This window comes from Zonotrichia leucophrys, unplaced genomic scaffold (assembly GCF_028769735.1).
Source record: "Zonotrichia leucophrys gambelii isolate GWCS_2022_RI unplaced genomic scaffold, RI_Zleu_2.0 Scaffold_175_98730, whole genome shotgun sequence".
Lineage (NCBI taxonomy): Eukaryota > Metazoa > Chordata > Aves > Passeriformes > Passerellidae > Zonotrichia > Zonotrichia leucophrys.
This window is the reverse complement of record NW_026992380.1, coordinates 1-23,095: the sequence shown is the minus strand read 5'-3', so window position 1 is coordinate 23,095 and position 23,095 is coordinate 1. Positions and strand designations below refer to the sequence as shown.

General features: G+C 51.1%; 3 protein-coding genes across 10 annotated transcripts in view; all 3 read right to left on the bottom strand.

Annotated features, from left to right (window-relative positions):
- ACTN4 (actinin alpha 4) overlaps positions 1-12,758 on the bottom strand; it is a 62,788-nt gene extending 50,030 nt beyond the window's left edge. For all 7 annotated transcript variants that reach the window (XM_064738103.1, XM_064738106.1, XM_064738105.1 and 4 more), the window contains exon 1: positions 12,533-12,758. In XM_064738103.1, the coding sequence (XP_064594173.1) occupies positions 12,533-12,673 (141 nt within the window). In that variant the 5' untranslated portion in view covers positions 12,674-12,758. The remainder of the gene's footprint in view (positions 1-12,532) is intronic.
- Positions 12,759-13,006: 248 nt separating this feature from the next.
- On the bottom strand, positions 13,007-18,601 carry EIF3K (eukaryotic translation initiation factor 3 subunit K). 2 transcript variants are annotated; one of them, XM_064738112.1, is made up of 8 exons: positions 18,493-18,601; positions 17,202-17,300; positions 16,154-16,274; positions 15,265-15,339; positions 15,095-15,161; positions 14,093-14,170; positions 13,497-13,622; positions 13,007-13,136 (listed from the first exon to the last, which is right to left on the bottom strand). In XM_064738112.1, the coding sequence occupies exons 1-8, from the start codon at positions 18,549-18,551 to the stop codon at positions 13,105-13,107; spliced, it is 657 nt and encodes a 218-aa protein (XP_064594182.1). In that variant the 5' UTR covers positions 18,552-18,601; the 3' UTR covers positions 13,007-13,104. The 2 variants fall into 2 exon arrangements, with proteins under 2 accessions (XP_064594182.1, XP_064594183.1); XM_064738113.1 differs by lacking the exons at positions 16,154-16,274; positions 17,202-17,300; positions 18,493-18,601 and adding an exon at positions 15,623-15,673.
- Positions 18,602-20,645: 2,044 nt separating this feature from the next.
- On the bottom strand, positions 20,646-21,903 carry LOC135461112 (galectin-4-like; the record flags this gene model as incomplete). Its single annotated transcript, XM_064738101.1, has 2 exons — positions 20,646-20,923; positions 21,732-21,903. Coding segments are annotated over 2 exons (319 nt in total), but the record flags the coding sequence as incomplete, so codon positions are not given.
- Between the last annotated feature and the right edge of the window lie 1,192 nt (positions 21,904-23,095).

Below are 23,095 nucleotides of genomic sequence, written 5' to 3'. Positions count from 1 at the left end.
AATCGAATAAATCCTGGATAAAATAAAATCGATACATCTGGGATAAAATCGGATAAAATCCAGGAAAATAATATCCGGATAAAATAAAACGATAAAAAAAATCCAGGATAAATCGGGATAAGAATCTGGAAAAGAATAAATCCTGAATCGGAAAAAATCATGGAAAACAGAATTAAACTGGGATAACGTAGGAAATAATAAATCCTACGGAAGGGGGAATGAAATGGAATCAAAATCCTGGAATAAAAATCTGGGATAATCAAAATCGGGAATATCGGGATATTAAATCCATGGGAAATGGAATAAATCAATCCGGGAATTGGAAAATCGGGAAAATCAAAATCCGGAATCTGGGAAATGGGAATAAATCAAAAATCCGGAATTGGGAAAATGGGAAAAATCAAAATCCGGGAATGGGGAAATGGGAATAATAAAATCGGGAATTGGGGAAAATGGGAATAAATCCAAATCCGGAGAATTGGGAAAATGGGAATAAATCAAAAATCCGGGAATTGGGAAAAATGGGAATAAATCAAAAATCCGGGAATTGGGAAAATGGGAATAAATCAAAAATCCTGGGAATTGGGAAAATGGGAATAAATCCCAAATCCCGGGAATTGGGGAAAATGGGAATAAATCAAAAATCCGGGAATTGGGAAAATGGGAATAAATCAAAAATCCGGGAATTGGGGAAAATGGGAATAACAAATCCTGGAATTGGAAATGGAATAATCCTGGGAATTGGGGAAAATGGGAATAAATCAAAAATCCGGGATTGGGGAAAATGGGAATAAATCCCAAATCCTGGGAATTGGGAAAATGGGAATAAATCAAAAATCCGGGAATTGGGAAAATGGGAATAAATCCCAAACCCCGGGAATTGGGAAAATGGGAATAAATCAAAAATCCCGGTGGAAATGGATAAATCAATCCGGGAATGGAAAATGGGAATAAATCAAAATCCGGGAATTGGGGAAAATGGGAATAAATCCCAAATCCGGGAATTGGGAAAATGGGAATAAATCAAAAATCCGGAATTGGGAAAATGGGAATAAATCAAATCCGGGAATGGAAATGGAATAAATCAAAATCGGGAATTGGGAAAATGGGAATAAATCAAAAATCCCGGGAATTGGGAAAATGGGAATAAATCCCAAACCCCGGGAATTGGGGAAATGGGAATAAATCCTGGGAATTGGGGAAAATGAGAATAAATCCCAAAGCCCGGGAATTGGGGAAAATGGGAATAAATCCCAAATCCTGGGAATTGGGGAAAATGGGAATAAATCCCAAATCCCAGGAATTGGGAAAATGGGAATAAATCAAAAATCCCGGGATTGGGAAAATGGGAATAAATCCCAAATCCTGGGAATTGGGGAAATGGGAATAAATCAAAAATCCTGGGAATTGGGGAAATGGGAATCAAACTGGAATTGGAAAATGGGATAATCCAAATCCTGGGAATTGGAAAATGGAAAATCAATCGGATTGGAAATGGAAAATCAAATCCGGAATTGGGAAAATGGGAATAAATCATCCGGGAATTGGGAATGGGAAAAAAATGGGAATGAATGAATCAAATAAAATCCGGGATTGGGGAAAATGGGAATAAATCAAAAATCCCTGGGAATTGGGGGAAAATGGGAATAAATCAAAAATCCCGGAATTGGGGAAATGGGAATAAATCAAAAATCCCGGGATTGGGGAAAATGGGAATAAATCAAAAATCCGGGAATTGGGGAAAATGGGAATAAATCAAAAATCCCGGGAATTGGGGAAAATGGGAATAAATCCCAAATCCTGGGAATTGGGAAAATGGGAATAAATCAAAAATCCGGGAATTGGGGAAAATGGGAATAAATCAAAAATCCGGGAATTGGGGAAAATGGGAATAAATCCCAAATCCTGGGAATTGGGAAAATGGGAATAAATCCTAAATCCCGGGAATTGGGGAAAATGGGAATAAATCAAAAATCCGGGAATTGGGGAAAATGGGAATAAATCAAAAATCCCGGGAATTGGGGAAAATGGGAATAAATCAAAAATCCGGGAATTGGGGAAAATGGGAATAAATCCCAAATCCTGGGAATTGGGGAAAATGGGAATAAATCAAAAATCCTGGGAATTGGGGAAAATGGGAATAAATCAAAAATCCCGGGAATTGGGAAAATGGGAATAAATCAAAAATCCTGGGAATTGGGAAAATGGGAATAAATCCCAAACCCTGGGAATTGGGGAAAATGGGAATGGGGATTCAATCAAAATCCTGGGAATTCGGGGATGGGAAATAGGAATTAAATTAAAATCTTGGGAATTTGGGGATGGAAATAGGAATTAAATTAAAATCTTGGGAATTTGGGATGGAAATGGGGATTAAATAAAAAATCCCGGGATTGGGTTGGAAAAGGGATCCCAAATATCGGGAATTCAAGCTGGAAAATTCACATTCCTCCCTATTTTCCATCATTTTTTTCCCTAAAACTTGGGAATTTTAGGGCTAGAAAATGCATTTTCCTCCCTATTTTCCTCTTTTTTTCCCCCAAAACTCCCCCAAAATATCCCTAAAAAATCCCCCCAAAAAACCCCCCAAAAAACCCCAAAAAATCCCCAAAAAATCCCCGAAAATCCCCCAAAAAAACCCAAAAAATCCCCAAAAATCCCAAAAAAATCCCAAAAAAATCCCAAAAATCCCTCTAAAAATCCCCAAAAAATTCCCTGAAAAAATCCCCCAAAAACCCCAAAAATTCCCCCAAAAAAATCCCCAAAAAATCCCAAAAAAATCCCCAAAATCCCCAAAATCCCTCAAAAAATCCCTCAAAAAATCCCCCAAAAAATCCCAAAAAAATCCCAAAAAATCCCCAAAATCCCAACCCGGAGTCACCGCCGAGGCCTCGTTAGGGCAGGAGGGAATTGGCTCCCAAATTCCAAATTCAATTGAGGCAGAGCTGAAAGAAAATTCCAGAGGGAATCAAAAACTCATCCAGGCGTTCCCCGGGCTCGTTAGCGGCGCTTAATTAACGGCATTTGCATCATTTGCATAATTAACATCATTAATGAGGCGTCCGTTTGTCCGAGGAGAGGAAAAGGAGGAAAAATGACCCAAAAATCCCAATGAGAAATCTGAAAAAAAGGGGAAAAAACAGAGAAAGTGATGGAAAAATGAGGAAAAATCAACCAGAAATCAGAAAAATGAGGGAAAAAAGTGGGAAAAGTTATTGAAATATGGGGGAAATGAGGAAAAATTGAGGGAAAATGAGGAAAAATTGAGGAAATGAGGAAAATTGGGGAAAAATGAGTAAAATTTGAGGGGAAAGATTGATAAAAATTAGGAAAAAATGATGAAAATTTGGGAAAAATGAGGGAAAAATGAGGGAAAAATGAGGATTTTGGGGGGGTTTTGTCCCATCCCTGTCACCCTCAGCACATCCTGGGTTTTCCTCTCTGCCTGGAATTCTTTTGTGATTTTTTAAAATATTTTCTGTTGGTGTTTTTTTGGATTTTTTTGCTGTTTTTCTGGATATTTTCTGTTGGCTTTTTGGGAATTTTTTAGGGGGGTTTTTTGGATGTTTTTGCTGGGGTTTTTTGTGTTTTTTGGATGTTTTCGCTTTAGATTTTTTTAATGTTTTTCCTGTTGTTTTTCTGGATGTTTTTGTGCTAATTTTCTGGATGTTTTTGCTGTTATTTTTTGGGTGGTTTTTTATATTTTTCCTGTTGTTTTTCTGGATATTTTTGCTGTTATTTTTCTGTATTTTTTGCATATTTCCTGTTGTTTTCTGGATGTTTTTGCTGCTATTTTTGGGTGGTTTTTTACATTTTTCCTGCTGTTTTTCTGGACATTTTTCCTGTCGTTTTTCTGGATATTTTTGCTGTTATTTTTTTGCATTTTTTGCATATTTCCTGTTGTTTTTCTGGATGTTTTTGCTGTTATTTTTTTAGATTTTTTGCATATTTCCTGTTGTTTTCTGGATGTTTTTGCTGTTATTTTTCTGTGTTTTTTTACATTTTTCCTGTTGTTTCTCTGGATATTTTTGCTGTTATTTTTTTGCATTTTTTGCATATTTCCCGTTGTTTTTCTGGATATTTTTGCCGTTATTTTTCTGTGGTTTTTGCATATTTCCTGTTGTTTTTTGGATGTTTTTGTTGTTTTCTGGATGTCTTTGCTGTTATTTTTTGGGTGGTTTTTTATGTTTTTCCTGCTGTTTTTCTGGACATTTTTGCTGTTATTTTTCTGTGTTTTTTGCATATTTGCTGTTGTTTTTCTGGATGTTTTTGCTGTTATTTTTTGGGTGTTTTTTTATATTTTTCCTGTTGTTTTTCTGGATATTTTTGCTGTTATTTTCTTGCATTTTTTGCACATTTCCCGTTGTTTTTTGGATGTTTTTGTTGTTTTCTGGATGTTTCTGTCGCTCTCTGCATCGGCCGCTCCCGGGGGAGGCCGAGCTCGGAATTCTCCTCATTCTTTGCCCTTTTTCGGGAAAAACGCGGAGATTCCGGCCGGGTCCCTCACACTGGGTGGATTTGGGGTTTTTTGGGGGTTTTTTTGGGGGTTTTTTGGGGTTTTTTGGGGGTTTTTTGGGTGTTTTTGGTGCCCAGGTGGGGCAGGGCGTGCCCGCATTCCAGGCGGGATCAGCGGCCCCGCCCCGATGGGGGAGCGGCGGCAACGCCCAAAATTCACCAAAATTCATCCAAAAATTCACCAAAATTCATCCAAAAATTCATTAAAAATTAATCTAAAATTCACCCAAAAATTCATAAAAAATTCATCCAAAATTCATAAAAAAATTCATCAAAAATTCACCCAAAATTCATCCAAAATTCATCAAAAATTCATCCAAAATTCACCTAAAATTCACCCAAAAAAATCATCAAAAATTCACCCAAAAATTCATCAAAAATTCACCCAAAATTCACCAAAAATTCATCCAAAATTCACCAAAAATTCATCAAAAATTCATCCAAAATTCACCCAAAATTTATTCAAAATTCACCCAAAAATTCATCCAAAAATTCACCCAAAATTAATCAAAAACTCACCCAAAATTCACCCAAAAATTCATCAAAAATTCATCAAAAATTCATCAAAAATTCAGCCAAAAATTCATTAAAAAATCCAGTCAAAATTCATCAAAAATTCACCAAAAATTCATCAAAAATTCACCCAAAAATTCATCAAAAATTCAGCCAGAATTCATCAAAAATTCATCCAAAATTCATCCAAAATTCATCCAAAATTCATAAAAATTTCACCCAAAATTCATCAAAAATTAATCCAAAAATTCACCAAAATTTCACCAAAAATTCATAAAAATTTCACCCAAAATTTCATCCAAAATTAATCCAAAATTCACCCAAAAATTATTCAAAATTCACCCAAAAATTCATCCAAAAATTCATCCAAAAATTCATCCAAAAATTCATCCAAAAATTCATCAAAAATTCACCCAAAATTCATCCAAAATCCACCCAAAATTAACCAAAAAATTCATCCAAAATTCACCCAAAAACTCATCCAAAAATTGGATTTTAGGAGATTTCCAGGCCAGAAAAACTTTCCTGTGTTTTATTCTGGGATTTCTTGCCCTAAAATCGCTGCTGGTGACAGGATGGGCTGAGATTGAGGGGGGAAAGGAGCTGGAAATGGCCCAAAAATGGGAAAAAAGAGAAATAAACCCAAAATGAGGAGCAGGGAAAGGAACTGGAAATGGCCCAAAAAACACCTGAAATTCCTGGGGTTTTATGGAAAGAAAAATGCCTGGATAGGGCAAAAATTTCAAGGTTTTTATGGGAGGAAAAACAACTGGATAGGGCAAAATTCCTGGAGGAAAAACACCTGGATAGGGCAAAAAATCCTATTTTTTTATGGAAAGAAAAACAACTGTATAGGGCAAAAATTTCTGGGGTTTATGGGAGGAAAAACACCTGGTTAGGGCAAAAATTCCTGGAAGAAAAAATACTTGTTTGGGGCAAAAAATACTGAGTTTTTATGGAAAGAAAAATAACTGTATAGGGCAAAAAATACTGGGTTTTATAGGAGGAAAAACACCTGGATAGGGCAAAAATTCCTGGGTTTTTATGGGAGGAAAAACACCTGGATAGGGCAAAAATTCCTGGGTTTTTATGGGAGGAAAAACACCTGGATAGGGCAGAATTCCTGGAGGAAAACCACTTGGAAAAGGGCAAAAAATTCAGGGTTTTTATAGGAGGAAAAACACCTGTAAAGGGCAAAAATGCCTGGAGGAAAAAGACCTGGTTAGGGCAAAAATTCCTGAGTTCTTATGGAAAGAAAAACAACTGTAAAGGGCAAAAATTGCTGGAGGAAAAGCACCTGAAATTCTGGGTTTTTGGTGGGTTTGGGGAGGAAGGGAAAGAAGGAAAAGAAGGAAAGGAAGGAAAGGACAGACAGACGGACAGACCTGAAAAACACCTGAAATTCTGGGTTTGCTGGTGGGTTTGGGGAGGAAAGGAAGGAAAGGACGGACAGACGGACAGACCTGAAATTCTGGGTTTGCTGGTGGGTTTGGGGAGGAATGAAAGGAAGGAAAGGAAGGAAGGAAAGAAAGGAAAGGAAGGACAGATGGACAGACCTGGAAAACACCTGAAATTCTGGGGTTTTGGTGGATTTGGGGTTGAAGGAAAGGAAAGGAAGGAAAGGAAGGAAAGGAAGGAAGGAAAGGAAAGGACAGACAGACGGACAGACCTGAAAAACACCTGAAATTCTGGGTTTTTGGTGGGTTTGGGGAGGAAGGAAAGACAGACAGACGGACAGACCTGAAAAGCACCTGAAATTCTGGGGTTTTGGTGGGTTTGGGGAGGAAGGAAAGGACAGACAGACGGACAGACCTGAAATTCTGGGTTTGCTGGTGGGTTTGGGGAGGACAGAAAGGAAGGAAAGGAAGGACAGACAGACAGACCTGAAAACCACCTGAAATTCTGGGTTTTTTGGTGGGTTTGGGGAGGAAGGAAAGGAAGGAAAGGACAGACAGACGGACAGACCTGAAAAGCACCTGAAATTCTGGGTTTTTGGTGGGTTTGGGCAGGAAGGAAGGGAAGGAAGAAGGAAGGAAGGAAAGGAAGGAAAGGAAAGGAAGGAAAGGAAGGAAAGGAAGGAAAGGAAGGAAGGGAAGGAAGGAAAGGAAGGAAAGGAAGGAAAGGAAGGAAAGGAAGGAAGGGAAGGAAAGGAAGGAGGAAGGAAAGGAAGGAAAGGACAGACAGACGGACAGACCTGAAAAGCACCTGAAATTCTGGGTTTGCTGGTGGGTTTGGGCAGGAAGGACGGACAGACAGACAGACAGACGGACAGACCTGAAAAACACCTGAAATTCTGGGGTTTTGGTGGGTTTGGGGAGGAAGGAAAGGAAGGAAAGGACAGACAGACGGACAGACCTGAAATTCTGGGTTTTTGGTGGGTTTGGGGAGGAAGGAAAGGAAGGAAAGGAAGGAAAGGAAGGAAAGGAAGGAAAGGAAGGAAAGGAAGGAAAGGAAGGAAAGGATAGACAGACGGAGAGACCTGAAAAGCACCTGAAATTCTGGGTTTTGGTGGGTTTGGGGAGGAAGAAAGGAAGGAAGGACGGACAGACGGACAGACCTGAAAAGCACTGAATTCTGGTTTGGTGGGTTGGGAGGAGGAAAGACAGACAGACAGACAGACAGACAGACAGACAGACGGACGGACGGACGCTGCAGGGCCCGCGTTCCGCTCTCCCGCATCGTTGGAATTCCAGAGAATTCCAGAGGCGAATCCTCCCCATCCCCACCCCAGGGAGGCTTTGGGACGCTCGGAATTCCAGCGCTGGGAAAGCGAATTCCAAATGAATGCCCAAAAACCAGGAGGAGGGATTTGGACAATCCCAAAATTCCGCTCGTTAATTAACACCTAATTAACCCCCGGGGCACAGCTCGGCCATGCTCCGGCATTGCCGGGAATTCAGCACCAAATCCTGAGAAAAATTCGCATTTTGGGCAAAGGAGAAGCAACAGGAAACGTGGGAAGCGCCGGGAATGCAGGAGGAGGAGGAAGAGGAGGAGGAAGAGGAGGAGGAAGCTCACGCCGCGCTTCCTGTGCCAAAAATAATCGAACTTAGCCCGGGTTTTTGTGGGAAAAACCTGGAAACCGCAGGGAAGCACGGCAATGTCAGGGATCCCCAAAATGTCCCAACACTGAGGGGATTCACCCCAAAACTGAGGGGATTCACCCCAAATTCAGCCCCAACACTGAGGGGATTCACCCCAAAACTGAGGGGATTCACCCCAAATTCAGCCCCAAAACTGAGGGGATTCACCCCAAATTCAGCCCCAAAACTGAGGGGATTCACCCCAAAATTCAGCCCCAAAACTGAGGGGATTCACCCCAAAACTGAGGGGATTCACCCCAAAACTGAGGGGATTCACCCCAAATTCAGCCCCAAAACTGAGGGGATTCACCCCAAAATTCAGCCCAAAACTGAGGGGATTCACCCCAAAACTGAGGGGATTCACCCCAAAATTCAGCCCCAGAACTGAGGGGATTCACCCCAAAACTGAGGGGATTCACCGCAAAACTGAGGGGATTCACCCCAAAATTCAGTCCCAAAACTGAGGGGATTCACCCCAAAATTCAGTCCCAAAACTGAGGGGATTCACCCCAAATTCAGCCCCAAAACTGAGGGGATTCACCCCAAAATTCAGCCCCAAAACTGAGGGGATTCACCCCAAAACTGAGGGGATTCACCCCAAAATTCAGTCCCAACACTGAGGGGATTCAGTCCCAAAACTGAGGGGATTCACCCCAAAATTCAGCCCCAACACTGAGGGGATTCACCCCAAAATTCACCCCAACACTGAGGGATTCACCCCAAAATTCAGCCCCAGAACTGAGGGGATTCACCCCAACACTGAGGGGATTCACCCCAACACTGAGGGGATTCACCCCAAAATTCAGTCCCAGAACTGAGGGGATTCACCCCAAAATTCAGTCCCAGAACTGAGGGGATTCACCCCAACACTGAGGGGATTCACCCCAAATTCAGCCCCAACACTGAGGGGATTCACCCCAAAATTCAGTCCCAGAACTGAGGGGATTCACCCCAAAACTGAGGGGATTCACCCCAAATTCACCCCAAAACTGAGGGGATTCACCCCAAAATTCAGTCCCAGAACTGATGGGATTCAGTCCCAAAACTGAGGGGATTCACCCCAAAACTGAGGGGATTCACCCCAAAACTGAGGGGATTCACCCCAAAATTCAGCCCCAACACTGAGGGGATTCACCCCAAAACTGAGGGGATTCACCCCAAATTCAGCCCCAACACTGAGGGGATTCACCCCAAATTCAGCCCCAAAACTGAGGGGATTCACCCCAAAACTGAGGGGATTCACCCCAAAATTCAGTCCCAAAACTGAGGGGATTCACCCCAAAATTCAGCCCCAACACTGAGGGGATTCACCCCAAAATTCAGCCCCAAAACTGAGGGGATTCACCCCAAATTCAGCCCCAAAACTGAGGGGATTCACCCCAAAATTCAGCCCCAAAACTGAGGGGATTCACCCCAAAACTGAGGGGATTCACCCCAAATTCAGGGGGCTCACCCCAAACCGGAGGGGATTGAACCAAAATTCAGGGATTTCCACCCAAAACGTGCAGAACTCAACACAGAATTGGGAAATTCACTCGAATTTACAGCAAAACTCGGAATTTAACCAAGGCACGGGGAGTGAACACGAAACTCAGGGAGAACTCAGGGGATGGAACCCAAAACTGAGGGAATTCACCCCAAAATGAGGGAATGGAACCACAAACTGTGGGAATGGAACCCCAAATTGAGGGAATTCACCCCAAAGTGCAGGAATGGAACCTCAAACTGTGGGAATTCATCCCAAAATGAGGGAATGGAACCCCAAATTGTGGGAATGGAACCCCAAACTGTGGGAATTCACTCCAAACTGTGGGAATGGAACCCTAAAATGCAGGAATTGACCCCAAACTGAGGGAATTCACCCCAAATCTGGGGATGGAACCCCAAACACAGGAATACACACCAAATTGAGGGAATTCACCCCAAAGTGCGGGAATGGAACCCCAAAATTCAGGAATTCTCCCCAAACCCAGGAACTCTCCCCGAGCCGAGAGTTCACCCCAAACACAGGAATACATCTCAAACTGAGGGAATTCACCCCAAACTGCCAGAACGGAACCCCAAACTTCAGGAATTGTCCCCAAACTTCAGGAATTGTCCCCAAACTTCAGGAATTCTCCCCAAGCCCAGGAACTGCCCCGAGCCGGGAGTTCACCCCAAACTGAGGGAAAGGAACCCCAAACTGCCAGAATGGAACCCCAAACTGCAGGAACGGAACCCCAAACTTCAGGAATTCTCCCCAAAGTGCAGGAATGGAACCCCAAAGTGCAGGAATGGAACCCCAAAGTGCAGGAATTCTCCCCAAACTGCAGGAATTCTCCCCCAGCACAGGAACTGCCCCGAGCCGGGAGTTCACCCCAAACTGCAGGAATGGAACCCCAAAGTGCAGGAATTCTCCCCAAAGTGCAGGAATGGAACCCCAAACTTCAGGAATGGAACCCCAAACTTCAGGAATTCTCCCCAAAGTGCAGGAATTCTCCCCAAAGTGCAGGAATGGAACCCCAAACTGCAGGAATGGAACCCCAAACTGCAGGAATTCTCCCCAAACTGCAGGAATTCTCCCCAAGCCCAGGAACTGCCCCGAGCCGGGAGTTCACCCCAAACTGCAGGAATGGAACCCCAAAGTGCAGGAATTCTCCCCAAAGCGCAGGAATTCTCCCCCAGCCCAGGAACCCTCCCCAGCCCGCAGTTCCGCCCGTCTCCAGCGATGATTAACCCGGAACCCTCCGGCGCCCGCTCGGAATTCCGGGCCGGCCCCTCCCAGTCCCGGCCGTTCCCACGCCCGAGGGTGGGCCCGGGGTTCATTTGGGGAGGGGGCGATGGGAGGGACCCCCCCGGTGTTCGCCATCTCCCGGGAAGGCGGCGGATCCCGGTGGATCCCGGTGGATCCCGGCGGATCCCAGCGATCCCCCCCTTTCCCCGGTGCCCTTTATCCCGTCCCGCCGCTCTCCGGAAGCTTCTGCAGCCGGAATTGGGGGGGAAAAACCTCCGGACACCCCCAGGGAACTGAGAAAATCCCTCGGCGTTCCCAAAATTCTGCCCTCAATCAAATACAGCACCCCAAAGTTCAGCCCTCAATCCTCAGGTGTGGTACCCCCTTCAAATACAGCGCCCCAAAGTTCAGCTCTCACTCCTCAGGTGTGATATCCCCCCTCAAACACACATCTGGGGGTCCCCGAAATTCAGCCCTCAATCCTCAGGTGTGGTAGTCCCCCCTCAAAGTTCAGCCCTCACCTCTCAGGTGTCATAATCTCCCCCAAATACAGTTCTGGGGATCCCTGAAATTCAGCCCTCAATCCTCAGGTGTGATATTCCCACCTCAAACACAGCTCTGGGAGTGCCCAAAGTTCAGCTCTCAATCCTCAGGTGTGACATTGCCCCCCAAACACAGCTCTGGGGGTCCCCAAAGTGTCCCCCTCACCCAGTTCCGGGGGTCTCTCCCCCTCTGACCCCACTCAGGGACCCCCCAAAATTCCTGATTCACCCCCAGACCCAGCTCGGACCTTCCGGGAACACCCTGAGCCCCCTCAGACCCCTCAGGGATGCCCCCAAAAGGTGCTGAGAGCCCTCAGGTGTCCCTGTCCCGGCTGGGAGCCCTCAGGGAGGCTCCTGTGCCCCTTCAGAGCCCCCCAGACCCCTCAAGGAACGCCCCAGGCCCCCCAAACCTCCCTGTCCCGGGCTGGGATCCCTCATGAATTCCCTCAGGGACACCCCCGGTCCCCGCAGGGACCCCTCAGACTGAAATCCCCTCAGAGACCTCAGGATCCCTCATGGATCCCCTCAGAGACCCCTCAAACACCCCGAAATCCCTCATGGATCCCCTCAAGAACCCCAGGATCCCTCACGGATCCCCTCAGGGGCTCCTCAAAGGAACCCCTCAGACTCGAATCTACTCAGGGACCTCAGGATCCCTCACGGATCCCCTCAGGAACCATCCAGACACCCGGAAATTCCTCACGGATCCCCTCAGGAACCCCAGGATCCCCTCATGGATCCCCTCAGACACCTCAGGATCCCTCACAGATCTCCTCAGGGACAAGATCCCTCACGGATCCCCTCAGATGTCCCAGGATCCCTCATGGATCCCCTCAGACATGCCAAGATCCCTCATGGATCCCCTCAGGGATCTCTCAGTCACTCCAAGACCCCTCAGGGACCTCTCAGATACCCCGAAATCCCTCATGGATCCCCTCAGACACCTCAGGATCCCCTCAGACACCCCAAGATCCCTCAGAGATCCCCTCAGGGACCCCTCAGACACTCCAGAATCCCTCATGGACCCCCCAGATCCCCCTGCCCCGCGCTCTGGGACCCCTCAGAGACCCCTCAAGCCCTCCAGACCCCTCAGGCTGTGAAATCTCCTCAGGGACCCCTCAGCCCCTCACGATCCCCCCTCAGTGACCCCCCCAGCTCCCCCCCACCTTGCGCTGCTGCTTCTCCCAGGCGGGGTCCAGGAGTAGATCCCGATCCCAATCGTCCTCTTGGGCCATGTAGTCTCCATTGGGGCCGGGCCCGTTCCCGCCGTACGGGTGGGGTTGCCCCGTGCTGTGGTAATCCACCATTATCGCCGCCCTGATGTCGCGACAGGCGGAGGACGCGCCAGCGACACGGACCCGAATCTGCCCCCCCACCCGCGCCCCGACTGCGCACGCGCCGCCGCCCAGGCCGCGCCCACCGCGCCGCGCGCGCACGGGCTGGGCGGAGCCACGCCCACCGCCCTCAGGCGCCACAATGGCCACGCCCGTCGCCACACCCACCGCCCTCACGGAGCCGAGACCACGCCCATAACAGCGTTAAACCACGCCCAGCGCACTCAAGCCGCGCCCACTCAAAGCCACGCCCACCTCCCCTCAGAACCCCCCCCTCCATTTTGACGGCTCCAAGAACGAGCCCAGTTCCACTTTGAAGCCTCTTTACTGGTTAAACTGGGCAGGATCAGGGTTGGGGGGCTGGAATTGGGGGGGTCGGTGTTGAGGGCTCGCTTTTGAGGGGCTCAGAGAGAGGACGCCATGATGCTGGACACACCTGGGAGGAAAACAGGTGAGATGGAGGGGAGCAAAGACACCACTGTGCTTCCAATCTCCCTCAGACACCCCTGGGCTTCTCCTGTATCCCCCCCCAGACCCCCAAAACCCATCCAAAACTCCTCATGACACCCCTGGGCCTCTCCTGTATCCCCCTCCCAGACCCCCAAAACCCATCCAAAACTCCTCAGACACCCCCAGGACCCTCCTGTATCCCTCCCCAGACCCCCAAATCTCCTCCAGGACCCCAAAATCTCCATGGGATCTCCCTGTATCCTCCCAAAATCCCCTAAGGACCCCTCAAAACGTCCCCAAACTCCCACCAGGATGCCCCAAATCCCCCTCAGGACCCCCAACCCACTGTCAAAGTCGATTTTCTCCACGATGTTCTTGGGTTTGATGTTCTCCTCCTGGTTGGAGATGAGGATCCGCCCCGGTTCTGGCTCTGTCCATCCGTATTTGCTCATCCACACCCTCAGCTGTGACTCTGGGGGGGGGACAATGGGGTCTGGGGGGGCTTGGACACCCCCTAGGGACCCCCAAAACCCCCCCAGAGCCTTCCAGACCCTCTTGCACCTCCCCAGGACCCCCCAAACCTCATCACAGGACCCCCAAAACCCCCCCCAGCGCTCCCCAAAACCCTCAAGGACCCTCCCAAGCTCCCTCCAGAACCCAAATTACACCTGGACCCCAAACCCCCAGGACCCCCAAACCCCACCTGGGACCCCCACCCCCACCAAACCCCACCAGGGACCCCCAAACCCCATCAGGGACCCCCAAACCCCACCAGGGACCCCCAAATCCCATCAGGGACCCCCAAACCCCACCAGGGACCCCCCAAATCCCACCTGGGACCCAACCCCACCAGGACCCCCAAACCCACGAGCCCCCAAACCCCGGGACCCCCCAACCCCAAGACCCCAAACCCCCTGGGAGCCCCCAAGACAAACCCCTCACCTGAGAGGTCCCCCAGCATCTCGGCGAGCAGCCAGCGGTCGATGTGCTGGTACGTGATCCCCACCACGTGGCAAATGACTGTGGGGACCCCCAGGATGTCACAGAGCCCCCCAAAACTGCCCAGGACCCCCCAAAAACCTCCAGACCCCCAAACAACCCCCTGGGAGCTCCCCAAGATGTCACAAATCCTCTCCAGGATGCTCCAGTTCTTCTCCCAGGACTCCTCTGGACCCCAAAACTCCCCTAAAGCACCCCCAGGTTCTTTCAGGAACCCCTAAAAATAACCCAGGACCCCAAAACCCCCCTCAAGATTCCCTCCAAGCCCCCTGAAACCTCCCAGAGACCACACCCAAAACCCCTCAGGGACCCTCAAATCCCCCTGAATCACCCCCGGTTCCTCCAGCAGCCCTAAAAATAACCCAGGACCCCCAAAACCTCCCCAAAGACCCTCAAGATTTCCTCCAGGACCCCCAAAACCTCCCTAGGAACCCCCAAAACCTCCCTCAGGATTCCCTCCAGAACCCCCAAACCCCCTCGAGATTCCCTCCAGAACCCCCAGACCTCCCCAGGACCCCCCAAAACCTCCCCAAACCCCCTCACGATTCCCTCCAGGACCCCCCAAAACCTCCAAAGCCCAAATTCTCTCCAGGCTCCCCAAAACCTCACCCCCCCCTCCAAAGCCCCTTAAGATTCCCTCCAAAGCCTCCCAGGACCCCCAAAGCCTCTCCAGGACCCCCAAAACCTCCCCAAAGCCCCTCAAGATTCCCTCCAGGACCCCCAAAACCCCTCAAGATTCCCTCCAAACCCCTCCAGGACCCCCAAAACTTCCCAGGCCCCCAAAGCCTCAAGATCCTCCAGCCCCCAAACCTCCTCAGGACCCCAACCTCCCAAAGCCTCAATCCTCCAGGACCCCCAAAACCCCCTCAAGATTCCCTCCAACTCCCCCCCCAAACCTTCCAGGACCCCCAAAGCCCCCCCCAGGACCCCCCAAATCCCCCTCACATTTCCTGACGGAGTCCTCGAAGCCGGTGATCCCCTCCAGCAGCTCCATGTTCTCATCCAGCGCTTGCTGCAGGAATTTGGGGGGGTCACCCCCACATTCAGGGCTCCCCCTTGGTCTCCAGGACCCCTCCCCAGGATTTTGGGGACCCCCAAATTTTGGGGGGGCTCACCCAGAAGGACTGGAAGTGGCAGGTCTCCAGCAGCTCGCCCAGGTACAGGATCTGCCGGATGGGCCGCTCCTCTTGCTGAGATTTAGGGGGTCAAGGGGAAATTTGGGGTAAAATTGGGGAGTTTTGGGGCTGAACCCCAAAAATGTCCCTCACCCAGGTCCCCAAAATTTGAATTTAGGGGGGATTTCGAGGGGAGAAAGGCCAGATTTGGTCTCTCTGGGGAGAGAGGGAAAATGGGGGTCCTTGGGGAGGTTTGGGGGGTCCTTATGGGATTTGGGGTTCCCCATGGAATTGGGGGGTTCCCAGGAGGGTTTCCCCTGGATTTGGGGTGCCCCCCAGATTTGGGGTGCCAAGATACGTGTGCCTGGTCGATCATGCACTTGCACAGGGTGAAATCCCCTCTGAATTTTGGGGTTTTTTGGGGTTTTTCGCTCTGGATTTGGGGTTTTTTGGGGGGGGTTTCTCTCTGGATTTGGGGTGTCCCATTTTTGGGGTCCCCCTCATTTTGGGGTGTCCAGGATACGTGTGCCTGGTCGATCATGCACTTGCAGAGGGTGAAATCCCCTCTGAATTTTGGGGGTTTTCCTCAGGATTTTGAGGGTTTTTTAGGGGATTACTCTGGATTTTGGGGTTCCCTGGATTTGGGGTGTCCCATTTTTTAAGGGGAATTTCTCATCCACTTGGATTAATTTGGGGTTTCCATGGTAGGTTGTGGGTGGTTACTCGGATTTGGGTTCCCTGGATTGGGGTTATTTTGGGTTCTTGTCCAGGATGGTGTGGTTCATTTGGGGTAATCCCTCTGGATTTGGGGGTTTTTTTGGGGGGGTTTCTCTCTGGATTTGGGGTGTCCCATTTTTGGGGTCCCCCATATTTTGGGGTGCCAGGATACGTGTGCCTGGTCGATCATGCACTTGCAGAGGGTGAAGTCGGTGTGGGGCAGGTTGGTGAGAGCCTTGAGCAGGATCTGCGCTGTCACCCCAGTCTGGAAGAACGCTGGGTTGAACTGGTACCTGCACAGGTGAGCCCAGGTGAGATCTGGGACCCCAAAATCCCACCCTGAGCACCCCAAAATTCACCTTGAGCACCCCAAAATCCACCCTGAGCACCCCAAAACCTCCTGAGCCCCCGAGCCCCCAAATCCCTCCCTGAGCCCCCCAAATCCCCACCCTGAGCTCTGCAAACTGGTACCTGCACAGGTGAGCCCAGGTGAGATCTGGGACCCCAAAATCCACCCTGAGCACCCCAAAATTCACCTTGAGCACCCCAAATTCCCCTCTGAGCCCCCAAACCCCACCCATGAGCTCTGCAAACTGGGTACCTTGCACAGGTGAGCCCAGGTGAAGTCTGGACCCCAAAATCCACCCTGAGCACCCCAAAACCCACCCTGAACCCCAAAATCCTCCTGAGCCCCCCAAATCCCTCCCTGAGCTCCCCAAAATCCTCCTGAGCCCCCCAAATCCCCCCCTGAGCTCCGCAAAGTGGTACCTGCACAGGTGAGCCCAGGTGAGATCTGGGACCCCAAAATCCACCCTGAGCACCCCAAAATTCACCTTGAGCACCCAAAATCCCACCCTGAACCCCCAAAATCCTCCTGAGCCCCCTGGAGCCCCCCAAATCCCTCCCTGAGCTCCCCAAACTGGTACCTGCACAGGTGAGCCCAGGTGAGATCTGGGACCCCAAAATCCACCCTGAGCACCCCAAAATTCACCTTGAGCCCCCCAAAATCCTCCCTGAGCACCCCAAAATCCTCCCTGAGCCCCCCAAACCCTCCCTGAGCCCCCCAAATCCCCACCCTGTGCTCCCCAAACTGGTACCTGCACAGGTGAGCCCAGGTGAGATCTGGGACCCCAAAATCCACCCTGAGCACCCCAAAATTCACCTTGAGCACCCCAAAATCCCCTCTGAGCCCCCCAAGTTCCCCCCCCAGGTGCTCTCACAGCTTCAGCACGGCCAGGTTGGCCTCCAGGTCGTAGGCGTTCTCCTTGGCCTGCGTCTCCACGTAGCGCTCCAGCGTGGCCAGGTTCTCGGGGTTGTACCTGTGTGAGACACACCTGTGACACACCTGGGACACACCTGGGACACACCCATTACACACCTGGGCACACCTGGGACACACCTGGGCACACCCAGAATCATCCCAGCCCCCCCACTGTACAGCTCCAGCGTGGCCAGGTTCTCGGGGTTGTACCTGTGTGAGACACACCTGGGACACACCTGGGACACCTGGGACACACCTGGGCACACCCATTACACACCCCAGCCCCCCATTGTACAGCTCCAGCGTGGCCAGGTTCTCGGGGTTGTACCTGTGTGAGACACACCCGTGACACACCTGGGACACACCTGGGACACACCCATTACACACCTGGGACACACCTGGGCACACCCAGAATCATCCCAGCCCCCCCATGTACAGCTCCAGCATGGCCAGGTTCTCAAGGTTGTACCTGGGAGGGAGTGACACACCTGGGCCACACCTGGGCAAACCTGGGACACACCTGGGACACACCTGGGACGTCCCTTTACACACCTGGGATCCCCTTTACACACCTGGGACACACCTGGGATCCCTCTTTACACACCTGGGCACACCTGGAGACACCTGGGACGTCCCTTTACACACCTGGGACCTTTACACACCTGGAACACAACTGGGACCTTCCATGACATACCTGGGATCCCCTTTACACACCTGTGACACACCTGGGATCCCCTTTACACACCTGGGCACACCTGGACACACCCGGGATGTCCCTTTACACACCTAGGAACCCCTTTACACACCTGGGACACACCTGGGATCCCCTTTACATAGCCGGGATCCCCTTTACACACCTGGGCACACCTGGGACCTCCTTTACACACCTGGGACCTCCCTTTACACACCTGGGACACACCTGGGATCCCTCTTTACACACCTGGACACACCTGGGACGTCCCTTTACACACCTGGGATCCCTCTTTACACACCTGGGACCCCCCTTTACACACCTGGGACACACGTGGGACCTTCCATGACATACCTGGGATCCCCTTTACACACCTGGGGCACACCTGGCATCTCCCTTTACACACCTGGGATCCCCTTTACACACCTAAGATCCCATCAGGGCCCCCCAATCCCCTCCCAGTACCCTCCCAGTCCCTCCCAGTCCCCCCCAATCCCCTCCCAGTCCCCCCCCAGTCCGTTCCCAATCCCCTCCCAGTCCCTCCCAGTGCTCCCAGTACCGGTCGATGCCCCGCAGCAGTTTCCCCACGTTCGCCCGCATCTGCTCGAACAGCGCCATGTTCGCGGCTCCTCCGGAAGGGACGTCACGGCCACTTCCGGTTCGCTCCTGCTCTCTGGCCACGCCCACAGAGCGAGAGCGCGTGCGTGTATTTCGGTCACGCCCACTGCTTTAGCCACGCCCACTTCCGATATGGGCGGTGTCCCGAACTGGGACGGGAATGGAGGGACTGGGACAAACTGGGATTGTAGCTGATCATACTGGGATTATACTGGGTTTGTACAGGAAGGACAGTGAGACCGCACTGGGGTTGTACTGGAACCGTACTGGATTGTACTGGGGTTGTACTGGATTGTACTGGGATTGTGCTGGGATTGTACTGGAACCGTACTGGATCATACTGGGATTGTACTGGGATTGTACTGGAACCGTACTGGATTGTACTGGGGTTGTACTGGGATTGTACTGGAACCGTACTGGATCATACTGGGATTGTAGTTAGGTCAGCGTCAGGCTGAACTGGGCTGAACTGGGGCGGGAATGGAGGGACTGTGCTGGGAGGGACTGGGACAAACTGGGATTGCAGCTGATCTTACTGGAATTGTACAGGAAGGACAGTGAGACCGCACTGGGGTTGTACTGGGATTGTACTGGAACCGTACTGGATTGTGCTGGGATTGTACTGGAACCGTACTGGATTGTACTGGAACCGTACTGGGATTGTACAGGAACCGTACTGGATTGTACTGGAACCGTACTGGATTGTGCTGGGATTGCAGTTGGGTCAGTGTCAGGGTGAACTGGGAAGGCAGTGGAGGGGTCAGTAAAGGGCCAGGGGATCCTGGGCGCTTTTGAGGGGTCCCAGGGAGCTCCTGGAGGGTCATGGTTTCCCCCCTTTCCCCCTCACATATCTTTCCCTTTTCCTCTCACATTTCCCTCTCTCTTCCCCTCACGTTTCCTTCTGTCTTCTCCTCACATTTCTCTCCCTTTTCCCTTCATGATTCACGCTCTTTTCTCCCCTCACGATTCCCACTTTTTCCTCCCCTCATATTTCTCTCTCTTCTCCCCTCATGTTTGCCTCCCTTTTCCCCTCACATTTCCCACTTACCCCTTCACAATCCCCACCCTTTTCCCCTCACATTTACCTCTCTTTTTCCCCTCACGATTCTTGCCGTTTTCCCCTCACAATTCTCTTTTCTCCCTTCACATTTTCCCACCCTTTTCTCCCCTCACGATTCCCGCCCTTTTTTCCCCTCACGATTCTCTCTTTTCTCCTCACATTTCTGTCTCTTTGCCCTCACCATTCATGCCCTTTTCTCCCTTCACATTTCCCTCTCTTTACTCCTCACATTTCTCTCACTTTTCCCCTCATATCTCCCTTCACATTTCCCTCCCTTCTCCCCTCACATTTTTCTCCTCCCCTCATGATTCCTGCCCTTTTCTCCCCTCACGATTCTCGCCCTTTTTCCCCTCACATTTGTCTCTCTTCTCCCCTCACGTTTACCTCTCTTTTCCCTTCACATTTCTCTCTTTTCCCCTCACATTTCACCCCCTTTTCCCCTCACATTTCCCTCCCTTTTCTCCTCACGGTTCCCACCCTTTTCTCCCCTCATGATTCCTGCCCTTTTCCCCCTTACATTTCTCTCTTGTCCCCTCACATTTCCCTCCCTTTTCCCCTCACTTACCTCTCTTTTCTCCCCTCCCATTTTTCTCTTTTCTCCCCTCCCATTTCTCTCTTGTCCCCTCAGGTTTCCTGCCCTTTTCTCCCCTCACGTTTCCCGCCCTTTTCTCCCCTCACGTTTCCCGCCCTTTTCTCCCCTCACGTTTCTCTCTTCTCCCCTCCGTTCTCCCCTTTCCCCCCCTCACATTTCCCTCTCTTTTCCCTTCACACTTCTCTCTCTTTTCCCCTCACACTTCCCTCTCTTTTCCCTTCACATTTCCTCGCCTTTTCTCCCCTCACATTTTCCTCTCTTCTCCCCTCAGGTTCTCCACCCATTTTCCCCTCACGATTCCCACCCTTTTCTCTCCTCACATTTCCCTCTTTTCCCCTCACATTTCCTTCTTTTCTCTTCACCTTCCCCACCCATTTTCCCCACAAGTCTCCCGAGCTGCAGCAGTAAAAGCTTTATTGAGGTCAGTGTTGGGAGAGGACAATTGGGGGGCAATTGAGGGGGGCAGTTATGGGGCAATCACAGGGCAGTTCTGGGGCAATTGCAGGCAGCTATGGGGCTGTAACAGGGCTGTTCCAGGGCACTTATTGGGCAGTGCCAGGACACTTGTGTGGGTCAGAAATGGACATAGGACAGGACCACATCGCCCTCGATCTCCAGCACATTCACGTGGGGCCCGGCTGGCACCCGGTGCTTGTAATCGAAGAGCGGCCGCCCATTGGCAAACACCTTGAAGCGATCGTTGCCACAGCGGATCGAAAGCTGGAGGGGGAATAGGGCACAAAGAGGAGGCTGTCACCTCAGAGACCCCCAAAATCATCCCAGGGACACCCAGAGTTACCCCAGAGACCCCAAAAGTCACCTCAGAGACCCTCAGAGTTACCCCGGAGACTCCCAAAGTCACCCCAGGGACCCTCAAAGTCACCTCAGAGACCCTCAAAGTCACCCCAGATCCCAAATCCTACCCTGTGCCCCCTCCCCAGGACCTCAAACCCCCTCCAAGCCCCTCTGAGGACACCAAACCCCACCCAAACCCACTCTGAGGACCCCAAATCCCACCCAAACCCCCTCCGAAGACCCCAAATCCCACCCAAACCCCCTCTGAGGACCCCAAACCCCCTCCGAAGACCCCAAATCCCACCCAAACCCACTCTGAGGACCTCAAATCTCACCCTGCTTCCCTCCCCATGACCCCCAAACCCCCTCTAAGGATCCCAAATCCCCTCCAAACCCCTCTGTGACCCCAACCACCAAACCCTGGCACCCAAAACCCCTCTGTGCACCCCAAATCCCACCCAAACCCCCTCCAAAACCCATCTGAAGACCCCAAATCCCATCCAAACCCACTCTGTGCACCCCAAATCCCACCCAAACCCCCTCTAAAACCCATCTGAAGACTCCAAATCCCACCCAAACCCCCTCCAAAACCCATCTGAGGACCCCAAATCCCACCCAAACCCCCTCTGAGCACCCCAAATCCCACCCAAATCCCCTCTGAGCACCCCAAATCCCACCCAAACCCCCTCTGAGGACCCCAAATCCCCTCTGAGCACCCCAAATCCCCTCTCACATCGAAGTAGCGGTCGCGCAGGAAGGGGCTGGTGCAGGGCAGCTCCCTCTCCTCCTGGCCCCACGAGTCACCCAGGAAGGAATTCCTCACCACGGCGTTGGCCTGGTCCACCCTGGGGTTCACGTGCAGCACCACGTCCCCAGCAGGGCCCACGCGCAGGTTGATGTTGAACCTGGGGGGATTTTTGGGGTGTTTGGGGGGGATTTGGGGGGGTTTGGGGGTGTTTGGGGGGGATTTTGGGGAGTTTGGAGGGGCTCAGGTGCAGCACCACGTCCCCAGCAGGGCCCACCCAAAGGTTGATGTTGAACCTGGGGGGGTTTGGGGGCGAATTTGGGGTGTTTGGGGGGATTTGGGGGTGATTTTGGGGGTGTTTGGGGAGGATTTGGGGGATTTTTGGGTGTCTGGGGGTGTTTTGGGGTGTTTAGGGGGGATTTGGGGGTGTTTGAGGGGGTTCAGGTGCAGCACCACGTCCCCAGCAGGGCCCACACGCAGGTTGATGTTGAACCTGGGGGGGTTTGGGGGCGAATTTGGGGTGTTTGGGGGGGATTTGGGGGGGATTTGGGGTGTTTGGGGCGATTTTGGATGGGTTTGGGGTGTTTGGGGGGGTTTTGGAGGTTTGGGTGTTTGGAGGGGTTCAGGTGCAGCACCTCGTCCCCAGCAGGGCCCACACGCAGGTTGATGTTGAACCTGGGGGGGTTTTGGGGTGTTTGGGGGGCATTTGGGGGGATTTTTGGGGTGTCTGGGGTGTTTTGGGGTGTTTTGGGGGGGATTTTGGGGGGTTTGGAGGGGCTCAGGTGCAGCACCACGTCCCCAGCAGGGCCCACACGCAGGTTGATGTTGAACCTGGGGGGATTTTTGGGGTGTTTGGGGGGGTTTGGGGGGGTTTGGGGTGTTTGGGGGTGTTTTTGGGGGGTTTTGGGGGGATTTTGAGGTGTTTGGAGGGGTTCAGGTGCAGCACCGCGTCCCCAGCAGGGCCCACACGCAGGTTGATGTTGAACCTGGGGGGGTTTGGGAGCATTTTTGGCGTGTTTGGGGGGGATTTGGGGTGTTTGGGGTGTTTGGGGGGGGTTTTGGGGTGTTTGGGAGGATTTGGGGTGTTTGGGGGGAATTTTGGGTGTTTTGGGGGTTCAGGTGCAGCACCACGTCCCCAGCAGGCCCACACGCAGGTTGATGTTGAACCTGGGGGGGTTTGGAGCGTTTTTGGGGTGTTTTGGGGTGTTTGGGGGTGTTTGGGGGGGGATTTTGGGGTGTTTTGGGGTGTTTTTGGGGGTGTTTTGGGGTGTTTGGGGGGATTTTGGGGTGTTTGGAGGGGTTCAGGTGCAGCACCACGTCCCCACCTGCAGGTTGATGTGGAACCTGGGGGG

Bases quoted from the DNA above. Each gene is read 5' to 3' on its own strand.
- EIF3K (XM_064738112.1), bottom strand. From the start codon at position 18,551: ATGGCGCTGTTCGAGCAGATGCGGGCGAACGTGGGGAAACTGCTGCGG. The intron at 16,275-17,201 runs GTGAGAGCACCT...TCACCTGTGCAG, and splicing joins AACCTGGCCGTGCTGAAGCT to GTACCAGTTCAACCCAGCGT. The intron at 13,137-13,496 runs GTGGGTTGGGGG...TTTTCCTCCCAG, and splicing joins GGAGAAAATCGACTTTGACA to GTGTGTCCAGCATCATGGCG.